At 40.3% G+C, this 12,910-nt stretch overlaps 1 protein-coding gene across 1 annotated transcript; it reads left to right on the top strand.

The window, feature by feature from the left end:
• Positions 1-32: 32 nt before the first annotated feature.
• LOC124862564 (casein kinase I) lies at positions 33-12,745 on the top strand. Its single transcript, XM_047356548.1, has 9 exons — positions 33-478; positions 5,415-5,525; positions 6,600-6,748; positions 6,945-7,173; positions 7,268-7,438; positions 7,579-7,727; positions 8,044-8,212; positions 8,332-8,444; positions 10,406-12,745. Exons 1-9 carry the CDS (start codon positions 403-405, stop codon positions 10,454-10,456), a joined length of 1,218 nt encoding a protein of 405 aa, XP_047212504.1. The 5' UTR covers positions 33-402; the 3' UTR covers positions 10,457-12,745.
• Positions 12,746-12,910: the final 165 nt, after the last annotated feature.

The following is a 12,910-nucleotide window of genomic DNA, read 5'->3' as shown; positions in this document are numbered from 1 at the left end:
GAGCAAGGTCCTAACATAGAGCAGTTTAATCTGAACAAGAAACACTGTGCTAAGTACCCGAGGGAATCTTTTCAAAATCCGTCTTCATCCGTGGGAATTTCAGGCGTAACGATTTTAAAAACTGCAAGAGCATAAAGTACAGCGATTAAACTTTCTTACAAACGGCATATTGTCGCAATATGACATTTTTAACATTTTAAAAGAAGAGGCGAAAGATTGTCCGAGCCGACTTCTTCCGGATACAGCATACAGAAGAACCGAATTTGTCGTTTGAACGGATCTCCAGGGTCGACTGCTTGATTCTATTCTGCTTGTAAACCAGCTCGAGCTTTAAAGCTGACCATATTTTCAACATTTTGGAGCTAGCGAGCGTGCTTGCTAGCCGACGACAGATTTATTAACATGGAGTTGAGAGTCGGAAACCGATACAGACTGGGCAGAAAAATTGGAAGCGGATCGTTTGGAGACATATACTTGGGTATGTTTTTGTCCCCGGAGCTTACCTACCTGTGTTTTTATATTAACATGAAAAGGAAACTATGAGGAAGTTAGCAAACTGGTTCCCTTTTCAGAGGTTTAAAGGATCTGATGTTAGCCGATCAGCTGTTATGTTCAGCGTTAGCTGCTAGGCTAGTAGTTTCTGTAGCAAGTAAGCAAGCAACCCCATCGTCTGTCTTAATTCTTTTATTAGTAAAATGTCTATTTTATTTGTTTTTGGTTTAGGAACGTGTGCTTTGCTATAACATCAACTCAAAGTGTCCAAATAAGGGGTTCAAACAGTTAGGAAAACTGTCAGTTTCTGTGGAGCTACGTATTTTGTCCTCAGCTAGCTGTGTAATTTCTGATGGATTTTTTATATTTTGCTTTTATTCACCTGAAACCAGTTTTAGTGAATGATCGACCAGGCCAAGTCTATGAAGTATTAGGTGACAGTTGGGTAGATGCGTTTTAGCTAAGGCGGGTTTATTTATACAGCAACAAGACAATTCAAGGTGCTGAAAATACACGATAAAATATACGAAAAACATACTCTATAAAAGAGCGCTGCAGTTCTACTTGTTTTAAATACAACCAGGTTTACAGCTGACTTTAACAGATCTACTGTGATTGCTATTCCGTGAGTTGTACGTTATAAAATTCATACCAAAAGGATTTATATTTAACAGATTAGCCCTAAGATTTGTTTGATAGGAAGGCCCAAGATCCTTCAGAGAACAAGCTGTCACGAACCTGTGTAAATATAGCTTCATCTCTACTGGGTGACATATAGCTGTCTTCAGTTAGCTAAGACAGTTGACCATCTACTGATTAAATAGTTTTTGTGAGATAGATTACGTGTTGAATCATACAGGAAGTGAATGCTTTATGATCAGAACATTTATTGTACAATCTGCAATAACAGGATCCTTATTTTCAAATGGATCATGATAGAGGACTTAACATAGCTGCAGTTATTGTTGCACAGTTATGCACTATTAAAATGTCTAGGTATGTATTAGGGCTAATTGAGCTTTTCTGCTTAAGTTGTGCTTTGAAATGTTTTGTACTAGAATCCCAACTCATCAACTTATGCAACCTAACTAAGTTGTGTATTCTCAAGAGCCCTCATAAAGTTAACTTGTGTTTTTGTATAACTAAAACTCATCTGGACCATGTTAAATTTCCTCACTTAATGGTTCCAAACAGTGGAGAGGGAAGATTAATTAAGTGGATCTAGCCTTTCTTCCACATGACCTGTTGTACAATCTGATAGTGAGAGCTGCCAGCCGCTTGCATAATCACTTAGTGTTTTTGTCTTCACTCAACTGTCCATCCTTTCCATTGAGTTGCTGATGACTAATATGTTGTAACATTGTAAAAGAGTCAGAGCAATGTGTGGTTCTGTTAAGTCACTTACCTCTTGGCGGTCTCAAAATTTAACAGAGGGATTGTTTGCTAATCCCTGTTTTTGTTATATACTTAAGGTACTATTGAAATGCATTCGTGTCCCAGTAATTCCATGTGTGTTTGTGTCAGTAACACTGATAAATGTCTGAGACCTAAAGGGTCACTGCTGTCTGATCATTAGCAGGGCGTGTTAGGGTCACCTTGTTGAGTAAGGTCTTCTTCTCTTATATCCACCATTAGGTATTAAGAGGTAGTGCATAAAGAGGAAATGAGTGGATAGTCAGGTGAACTTCATCCTGTGTTCCACATACGTTTTCTGTTGAAATTAGTTTTAATATGTTGAACACTTGAGTTTAAGCAAGTGTCTGCTGGGACATAGGCTCTGTCAAAGGATGGTTTCATTTGTAGACCACAGAAGATGTCCCAACCTAATCACCGGTACCACACTCAAATCCAAACCTGTTAATTTCCTTTCGCAGGTTGCTTTTAAGTCGTCACATATGACAATCCGTCATATAAAAAAGAAATGGCAACAGGGCTGCAACTGACGATTATTTTCATAATCGACTAATCTGTCGATTATTTTTATGATTAATTGATTCATCAGGTTTTAGTATTAAATTTTTTTAGCCTTTATTTCCCCATATAAGCTAAGAACAAATTTTCATTATGAAAAAGGAAAGCACAAGATAATTGTGTTTAGGAAGGAACAAATGAGCTCAACTGTATAAAATATTTGTTCATTTTTAGGCATAAAATACAAAAATGAGGTAGAATACCATACAAATGGTATGTAAGGTATTCTACCACCATGGATAGTGGTCTCATGTCATTTCCTAGCATGTGAGCGTCCACATCTATTCGTTCATTGTTGCTTGTTTTTTTTTTCCTGCATAAGAAACACGAAAAAGACCAAAATAACGTTACTGTGATTAACAAAGCAGTGCACACATGTGCAACAGTACAGTGTATAGATCCATGCTCATGGAACGTCATGTCAAAACAAGGCCAACTATTGGCTGATTTCTTCTTCTACTGCTCTACCGATAGATCACAGCGTTCGGTGGCTCATAACTGCCACACATTGGCGGCAATTGTAACAGATTGTGTTTAAAAAATAGACCGCATATGGCTAGACGTGATTACAAAGCAACTAATCGATGACTAAATTAGTTGACAACTATTTTAATAGTTGATTTTAATCGATTAAATTGATTAGTTGTTTCAGTTTTAAATGGCAATTCCATGTGTTTACCACTACCATGTAAAAAGATTTAATTTGACCGGCGTTTAAATCATTATGAACATTTATTGGAATTGAATGCATTTATTCCTTGGCTATGTTCGCATTAAAACATTTGAAGAATGTAAACTGTATCACTGTTGTAGTCCACTGTTTGGTGAAAATCCCAGAGAAAGTGTTGTTTTCTAGCTAAATGAAGGCATGAAAATATATTTGTGATTTTATGATTATTAGTAATTGTGGCAGACCTACAAACCTTTTCAGATTAGGTCAGCAAAGTTAATGGCTTCTGCCAGTGTTTGATGTTGAATCATTTGCCTTCTAGCTCATTAATTATTTATGGTAGACCTTTGTCTCATGAATTGTTGAAAGTTGTAGACAAAAGGATGTAGGGTGGTTAGGTGCTGCTTCTCGGTGTTATAAAACACTACCTGAGGCTGTTGCCTTCCTAGGAAGAAAACAAGGACTTGTTAAACAGATACTGTTTGTGATTCCACAGTAAAATGAGAACGCTTCAGCCCTGTATGCTGAAAGGGAGGGGCATATTTAAAAGAAAACTTAACACTAAGGTTGTTTGAGAACAGCAAAAACCAACAGCTATTTAGAGTTGCTCACACTGTGTGTTGTTGGTGGAGTTATTAAACTGATGACACATTCTTCTGCTCCCTGCTTGTTGTCAAGTTGGTGGTTAGGTTAATGTCATATCAGGCGGATACTCCTGCTTTTCCACAGTGGTGCATTTTTAACCAGCGGGTAATACTTAAGTGCATCATTGACTGTGAATCCCTAGAGTTTGGGCTGTCTGCGAACATCGGCATTCCCTCAGTAGGCTACAGACCTTTAGGTGCTGGTGTCAGTACTCTGAACATCTGACAACATGTGAGCTCTGTCATTCTGAATCATTTTGCTGTCATGATAAAAATGCAAATGATTGCATGGTTGAGTATACAGCTTTCATTCTTTTCATGATGTGAGCGAATGACGCTGTACTTTGTCTTTCTAATCATCATAAGATGGGTTATTGGTGTTCACAGTATTTTTGCATATTCAAGCATTGGTTCCTGGTGGTGCCTCAATGTTGCTGCTCATGAAATAATAGAGTACAGAGATATGTCTGAACATGTTTCACCAGCAGCGCAGCATGGAATAAAAACACACCCTGCATACTGTGTGAACACTTTGGTGGATTAGGAGCACGCACACAGTCCTCCATGTGAGAACGAGGGAGGGAGTGTTGCATTCCCTAGGAAAATCTTTTCAGACAAATCCCATTCCTCTGACACACGAGAGCAAACAAAGTAAAACACAGGGTTGCTTGGGTTATTCAAATATTTCCGCTCTTTTTACTGGTGAATAGATTATTTATTTATTTATTTGTTTGTTTATCAGACGGGTTGTGTTAGAGAATATCCCTTCTTACCTCACCGACACCTGCAGCTCAATGAGTGTTATGTAAACGTGCACCCACCCTTTAAATTAACACTGAACACATTACATTTGAACTTTTGTGTTTGTGGTATTCCCAGTGTTTGTTCAGAAAAGTCCCAATACATAAAATGTTGTGTGGAACAGTTTCCCTCCTTGCTGCCTCTTTCTGCCATTTTGCATGTCGAAAGTCCACATGCACGCATCTATGCTGCTAACTGTTGGCCCCACCCTGCTGCGTGTCCGTTGCCAGATGACGTACAGAGAAATCAATGATGTTCCATCAGAGCTACACAATTAAACTGTTTCTGCTATGAGACTGTGTTCACACATGTGAGCGGGAGTAATGGGATTACGTAAGCTGGTGTCTGGTTTCTCTCTCTGTGGGGGGAGCTAACTGGACTCCATTAGCATGTTTAGGAAGGGAGCTACCTCAACACTTTAAATGTATCAGTTTTGGAGCCATTTCCCAGAATCCCTTGATGTGTGAACAAGGGAGATGAAAATCAAAAACTGGACTGTACTTGCAGTAAGGAGTGGTATGGAAAATGTTGGACTGGTTTCTATTTTTGACGGTTCGGCTGCCACTAATAATTTACGACATACACAAACGGTGCTGCTTCACGTTAACCAGCTGTTCATGGATTTCAGCCTCTGCTCAAAACAAATGATTAACAACAAAGAAGATCTCAGAATTCCAAGATCATCACAGACACGTTTGTGTCCTGCCATGTTTGGCCGGAACTTAGACATGCTTTCATTGTTTCTAAGATGATTCAATAAAGTTACATATTTTACTCTTATTGACTCATTTAGCAGCCTGTTTGCATTCAGCTAAACTTTGTCTGTGTCTGTTCAGGTACTGATATCTCAGTGGGAGAAGAGGTGGCCATCAAACTGGAATGTGTGAAGACCAAACACCCCCAGCTCCACATCGAAAGCAAAATCTACAAGATGATGCAGGGCGGAGGTATTACACAGTGAAATCCCCCCTGTAATTACACACCCATCACCTGCCAGAAGAAAAACAAATATAAAGAATACTTCATTAAGATCTCAGACTTAGCTTATTTTTTTCAGCTATAACAGAAAAGAAGACTTTTTTTTTTGTTTCAAGTTGATATGAAAGTTTCTCTGTGTTCCTAAAACATTGACATGGAAAGTCATTTTTTCCCCAAACCTTTTAAAAAGTAAAATGTTTGAGGTTATTTAGTGGGAAACAGTAGCGTCTTATAATAATCAGTTTTTATTTTGGCACTAAAAGTTTTATTGACCGTTACCGGACAGGAAATGGGCATAGAGAAGGGGGACAGACATGCAGCAAAGGTGTCAAGGTGGGGAATTGAACCCAGGACGGCTGCGCCCAGGACTATAGCCTCTATATGGGGGCTGCCTGCTCTACCGCTACACCATGCAACGCCCCATGATCTGGTTAATATCTTCAGATTAGCTGCAACCAATCACAGCCAAGCAATTCATACATTCCTGTTGCCCAGAATTGTTAATGTATCAAATAAACACATATAGTAAGTTTCCATAAAATAAATGACAAGACAATTAAAAAATCAAGACCAAGCAAGCTGTGCCCTGCGATAGACCGGCGTCCTGTCCAGGTTGTACCCTGCCTCCCGTCCCATTGACTGCTGGGGGTGGGCACCAGCTTCCCTGCGACCCACTACTGAAGACGCGGTAGAAAATGACTTCATGATTTACAATAAAAAAATGTGTTTAATGTTTCACTCTAACCAGTTTTCTTCTAAAATGGATGAAACAATGTTTGGCTTACCTGGTATGTTCTAGCATATTGGATTTTTTTATGCATGTTAAGGAAATAAAATGATCAAACCACAAATGCAACTGTTAAAAAAAATAAAAATAAAAAAAATAGAAAGAAAGAAAGAAACAGCTTTGTTTTGAGCTTTGTTGCCAAAACCAAAATTAAAGTGCAAACATTTGTCAGACTGTTGTTGTTTTTCAGCTACTATTAAATGAACCTCTTCTATCAGAATGACAGATAATTACAAAACGTAATATTTTCTTTTAGTGGGGATTCCAACTATAAAGTGGTGCGGGGCTGAGGGGGACTACAATGTGATGGTGATGGAGTTGCTGGGGCCCAGTCTGGAGGACCTGTTCAATTTCTGCTCTCGGAAGTTCAGCCTGAAGACAGTCCTCCTGCTTGCTGATCAGATGGTGAGAGCCAGACGGGAATGAACTATGACCTCACTGTTCCCTTTTTAAAATGTGAAAACATCAATGATATGTAGTGAGTTGGGTGCGAAGTTTCAGATAGAAAACTTTCAGGTGACATCAGTGTTTCATTGGAACTTGCTGCTCTCTCATTCTTGTCGTGTTTAGTTGTTAACATTTGTCTGACTTGTCTTTCTAGATCAGCCGGATTGAATACATCCACTCGAAGAATTTCATTCACCGAGACGTGAAGCCAGACAACTTTCTGATGGGGCTGGGCAAAAAGGGCAACCTGGTCTATATCATTGACTTTGGACTGGCCAAGAAATACCGGGATGCTCGCACACACCAGCACATCCCCTATCGTGAAAATAAGAACTTGACTGGCACTGCCCGCTATGCCTCCATAAACACACATCTTGGCATTGGTAAGACATGCACCTCTGTGGTGACAACTACTAATGTTCCTGCAGTTCACTAACCTTTACTGCTCCCACTCTGCTCCATCTCTCTTTCATACAGAGCAATCCAGACGGGATGATCTGGAGTCACTGGGATATGTCCTCATGTACTTCAACCTGGGTTCTCTTCCCTGGCAAGGCCTTAAAGCTGCCACCAAGAGGCAGAAGTACGAACGCATCAGTGAGAAGAAGATGTCCACCCCTATTGAGGTCCTCTGCAAAGGCTACCCCTGTGAGCTAAGCTGCTGATATGTTCCTATAAAATCAACTCTTTCTGTTGTTTTTCTTATTGTTCAAACCACAGGAATGCTTTTCACTGATCTGTCCTGTCCTGTTCTTTTTTTTCTTTTTTTTATCCCCTCTTCCCTTTAGCGGAGTTTGCGACATACCTGAACTTCTGCCGCTCTCTGCGATTTGATGATAAACCCGACTACTCGTACCTCCGTCAGCTCTTCAGGAACCTCTTCCACAGACAGGGCTTCTCCTATGACTATGTGTTTGATTGGAACATGCTCAAATTTGTAAGTCGTGTTGCTAAACAGTTGAAATACAGTTAAAAATCAACTAAAAACAAGGTTTTGGTAGTTAATCTAACTCTCATCATTTGGTGAATCTATCACATCTGTTAATATCATGTTTAGTGATTTAATGTTCTGGTTTGGGTTTTGGTGAAAAGCTGAAGTTATAAATGAAACATCTGTTGATTCGACTACAGCATTTTGTCACTTAAACCAGATTTAATACGTGCTCATTTTTGCGGTTATGGTCAGTTCTGTTTGATGTGAAAACAGCTAAACATGGCTGGAGGTAAATGGCAGCCTGTGTGTTGTGTGTCAGGGTGCCAACAGGGCTGTGGAGGATGCAGAGAGAGAGCGTCGGGAGCGGGAGGAGAGACTGAGACATAGCAGAAACCCTGGGGCCAGAGGCATGGCTTCTGCTTCGGGCAGAGCTAGGGCAGCTCAGGACACTGCAGCCCCCTCCCCACTCAACCCTGCTTCACACACAGGTCAACAAGAATCGCATTCTGTTTGCTTCATCGTTTCAAAGCCTCTAAAGGCTGAAGGCGCCAGCATTAACATAGCTCCCCAAATAGCTGAGACTTGTCCCTTTTTTGTTTGTCTGTAGGTATGGAGAAGGAGAGGAAGGTGAGCATGCGTCTTCATCGTGGAGCACCTGTCAACATCTCCTCCTCAGATCTGACAGGACGTCAGGACACGTCTCGCATGTCCACCTCCCAGGTACTAGAGCTCAAGGGCTTAGAATAATATACAAAACTAATATATCCAAATCATTTGAATTAAAGGGTAAATGGACAGATGTCTGTTAGTCAATATGAGACAAGTCATGTGTCCATTTGAGCAGCAAAGAGGAAGCGACTACGCAGAAAACAACATTGTGTCAACACTTGCTGTAGGGACAGACTTCCCCTCGGGTCTTTTGTCCTACATAAGGTTTTTTTCTGCTTTACCAGTCAGAAAGTTGAACAACCAAGAAGCAACAGTGGTTCAGTCTTGACAGGATGTAACATTCTGGCAACTAGGAGCTGCTGTTGTAGTGCACGGGGTTTTTTCTCCTTTCTCCACTTCAGTCCTCCTGCCACAGCTGTTAAAATGCAGTGAACAAAGCAGAACTCACTGCCGGTGTCCTCCATGTTCTGATAACTTTACAGAGATGATACAAAGCACTGAATTCAGCTCCAACCTGCCCCTGGGGACTTTTCATACCTGCTGTCACTACTGATTCAGAGTATTCTTTCATAAAACCTACTCATTGTTTGCAGACAGGAAATGTGACTCAGATAAACAACCAGCAGAAGGTTGCATAGAGTGTTGTTTTGGTTTGATACAGGATACATGAACTTGTATTTCATAAGTCAACTGGACCAAACTGGGAAAAGTACCACAATCAATAGACATTTTTTTTAATAATCTAAAATTAAAGAATCAGATTGAGATGTATGCATGTTTTGGATTAATTATCTCTGCTAAAGAGCTGCTCAGGCACATGGGAATGTAATGGTGTCATTAGGTGTATAAAAAGGAAGTAGACTGGGACCAAGTGGGGGTATGGAATGGACTGGCAAGGGGATACGTTGTCCCGTAGCCAGCTTTAGTAGGCCCTTTGCTGTTAATTGTATTTATGTTTGGTGTTTTTAGGTATGCAAAGTTGCACATTCAGAAACATCTTTACACATTAGACGTTTCATTATTGTTGCCTTGAAATACTGTGCACGAGGTGAACTCGCACACTGTGATATCTTGAATCTTTTTATTTTTTTAAAGCTGCTGAAATGTTCTAACAACTCCTCATATAGAGCAGCCATAGCTTTCTCCTGTATTTCTAAAATAATATCTGACTTGACATGTGAAGCTAGAAGAAGTCACTGTGTCTTTGCTGATAAAGGATAAAGAAACATCAGGCTTAGTTTTGCTGCATTCCTCTCTGCTTTTGTTGATAATTGCTTCAGTTTCCATTATTTGGGAGAAGTTCTGATGAAGTTGTTCTCCTGCTTGATAAACTAGGTTCTTTGCTTTGCACGTTGTAGTTCTTGATGATCTGTTACACTGGGCTTCAGTCAGGTCTCTATTAGTCAGCTGTCGGTGTGTGGGAGACCTGAGCCTTGGTTGAGCAGGTCCGAAATGTCAGTCAAGCAGACGGAGAACAATGAGCAGAACACTCTTCTGCTGCTCTATGTGAACATCAACATAAAGGGTCCACCCCAGATTCGTTATAGTATATCGTACAGGCCTATTTCAGGGTTTATTTGTCCAATTCTGAAATTCAGACTGCATTTTTGTACAGTGGGCTCGGTCCTGAACATGCTGGTGTAGAGGTTTAAAATCAGATAATGTTGCTTGCTCTGTTATAAAGCTTTAGTGTGTCTGAGGTCTGCTCCTCTGGGACCCCTGTCAGACCCCTCAGTCTTACTCCAGAGGTTCCCTGTGCTTGTTCCTCGTAACTACTTTACAGAACCCGACCCAAGACTTCAGACATATCATGTGCAGTTCTAATACAATATATAAAAGTCCTTTATATAATATCCTTAATTGACCCACAACAGGGACATTCAGGTGCATCAGTAGCAAAGTGAAAGGTAAATGGAAGCGTTCGCCTTTTAATAAACCTGTTGCTGGTTCTTTTCAGGCTCCAGTTGTTTATGATCTTCTGAAACTTTGTCCTTCATTTCCATGTTTTCCAGGCTCTGTCCCGGGTTACACCAAGCGGCCTCCAGTCTGCAGCTCCTCGGTGAAAACTTTCTATCTGCACATCCACTGAGGACGCCTCAACATGCATCACCTGCAGCACATACACACTCACACACACACATTCACACAGATTACCAGGACTCTCAAATGACGCAGAGAACTGCTCACCAATGCACCAGAGTCTGCCTGTGCATCTGTTCACTCAATGAAAGAAGAGATGCACAGCCAGCAGATTGTGTACGTGTGTGTGAGAGAGCGATGGGCAGGTGGAGACCTGTTTGGTTGCCTTAACAACAATCTTTGCAAAGTGGAAGCAACAGCAACCCCTTTTCCTCATGGAAGATGTGAAAACTCGTTCTCCCTGCTGTTAATGAAGCCATTGATTCACTTTTCTCTGGCATCTTTTTTTCTCCTGACTTTTGATTTTACTCGTTTTTAATCTTTTTAGCATAAAAGCTTCTCCTTCACCAGCTGATCAGCATGAAATGGAGAATGCAGAGTCTGTTAAATGTTCATTTGTTGGACTTACTTTGATAAGTCAGATGGAGAATTGTTCCATCATAGCACAGTGCCTAAACTCTGTGTATTCTGTAAAATACTTTACTACAAACCCCGCAGTCAACACCTCGTTATTTTGTTCTTTTCAGGTGGATGACAAGTTGAGGTAGAATAACACAAGGGGGAAAAGACCCTGTTCTCGAGTTCTGTCCATGTCCTCAGGTGTGCTGGAATCAGGACGATGTTGGAATATCATAAACATGCAGCACATTTAGTTTGTCTTCAGGTTGTGACTGTCGTGGAAAAAGCTGTGAATGGAAGAGTGAGTCAGGAGCTCAGTCTGTCCACATCAATCTTCTGACGTTTTCTTTTAACTCGGTGCATAGTGATGTGGCTTCTGTGTGTATTTGTGTGGTTGTGTCCTAGGGGGTTTCCATTCTCAGAGGTGGGGGATAAACACGTTGATTTCCTTTTTATATAATTATATATAAATGGAAACATTTTTGTTAGCTTTTAGGTCCACAGCATCTTCAGCCTCATCCTTAGACCTGTGCCACTCTGCTTCCACGCTGAATCAAAACACATTTTTTATTTCTCCAAAGCACAACTTGTCCATTTTCTAAATAAATTCCACCATCAGAAATAGTTTGAAAGTAAATTCAGGACACCCTTTTCACTCTACTGTAGCTAATCTCATAATGTAATAAGTGTTGGTGAATGACTGGAACAGCGTGAGAGCTAATGAATCGATTATTTTTTTTCCTGTTCTTAGGATTTGGAGGAGAAGCCGATTTGCTCATTTAAAACAAAATAGTTTGACTTTATAAGGGCATTCTTGTAAAAAATAACTTGAAATCTGGGACAGTACTACTAACTAACCTATGGGTTAATGTACACAATTGAGTTTGCTGATGAGAAGACTGTAGATGATCATAAAAAACCCCTTAAATGCTTTGAAGTCAAGTTTGAAAAGACATTTTTCACGACTAACTGGCATTAAAGATTTTACAATGCTGTGGTCCTTTCTTGTTTGAAATTCAGCTCTATAGAGCACAATAACTATAGTGTCCATTGGCTCACTTTCCTGTTTAGATAGAAAATGGACAGGCTTTGTTTAAGGCCCAGCATCATGGAAGCAAACAAGGTTTTTAGAAGCTGTGGATTGTTACGTGGTGAAGGGGGGTCACGGCTGAGGCCCCTCCTGGAGCTCCAAGCTTTGTGGCTCCTCCTGGTGATCTGCTCTGAAACTCGCTGATTTTTAAGTAGGAATTCCTTGATGTCATAGACTGATGCGAAGTATTTGTTGGCCATTTTCTGTAGTTGATGTGGGAATGGGTTGTAGTTGTACCTTGTACATGTTCCTTCTGTTGTGTATAGGATGCGCCTGTTTATCACGTCCTAATGAGCTGCTGTAGGCTTTGGGATGAGTTTCTAAAGGGACTGGGAATGCTTCACTCTATTAGGGTTCCTGCGAAGGACCTTTTTCCCCCCTTTAAATATGTATTTCACTTGTGGACTTTGAAAAACAACTAAGGTGATATAATAACTTGGATGTCTCACTGATGATGGCTGATAATTGCAAGTACACGTTTCCTTGGATTACGTTTTCTGTTGCGTCTGCCTCTGGCAGGGATTTTCTTACTTTGTCACCACCTGTCCAATAAAGCTTGTAGGTGTGTACTGGATTCGGGTCCCACAATGTATCTTATACTGTAGATTCATGGGAAATATTTTGTTTTTCTTTCACTCCCATCTTAATATTTTTGCTCTTCAGTTGTAATGCCACTGTATTTGTGTATTTTAAAATTGTGTAAATAAATTAAAAAGTACTTGTATGTGTGGATTTTTGTTTTGAAGTACAATAGGAATTTTAAACAAATTTATGTGATGTTGGAATATGAGGATAATCATTTGGCTGATTATTGGAAAAGCAGATGTTGGGAAGTACAACTATCCAACTGAACAAATGAACATTAATGGGAGAAGCAAATCATCCTCCA

The sequence above is a fragment of the Girardinichthys multiradiatus genome, chromosome X (genome assembly GCF_021462225.1).
Source record: "Girardinichthys multiradiatus isolate DD_20200921_A chromosome X, DD_fGirMul_XY1, whole genome shotgun sequence".
Classification (NCBI taxonomy): Eukaryota; Metazoa; Chordata; class Actinopteri; order Cyprinodontiformes; family Goodeidae; genus Girardinichthys; species Girardinichthys multiradiatus.
Note: the sequence above shows the minus strand (reverse complement) of the source record. Positions and strands in the feature narration are given on the sequence as shown.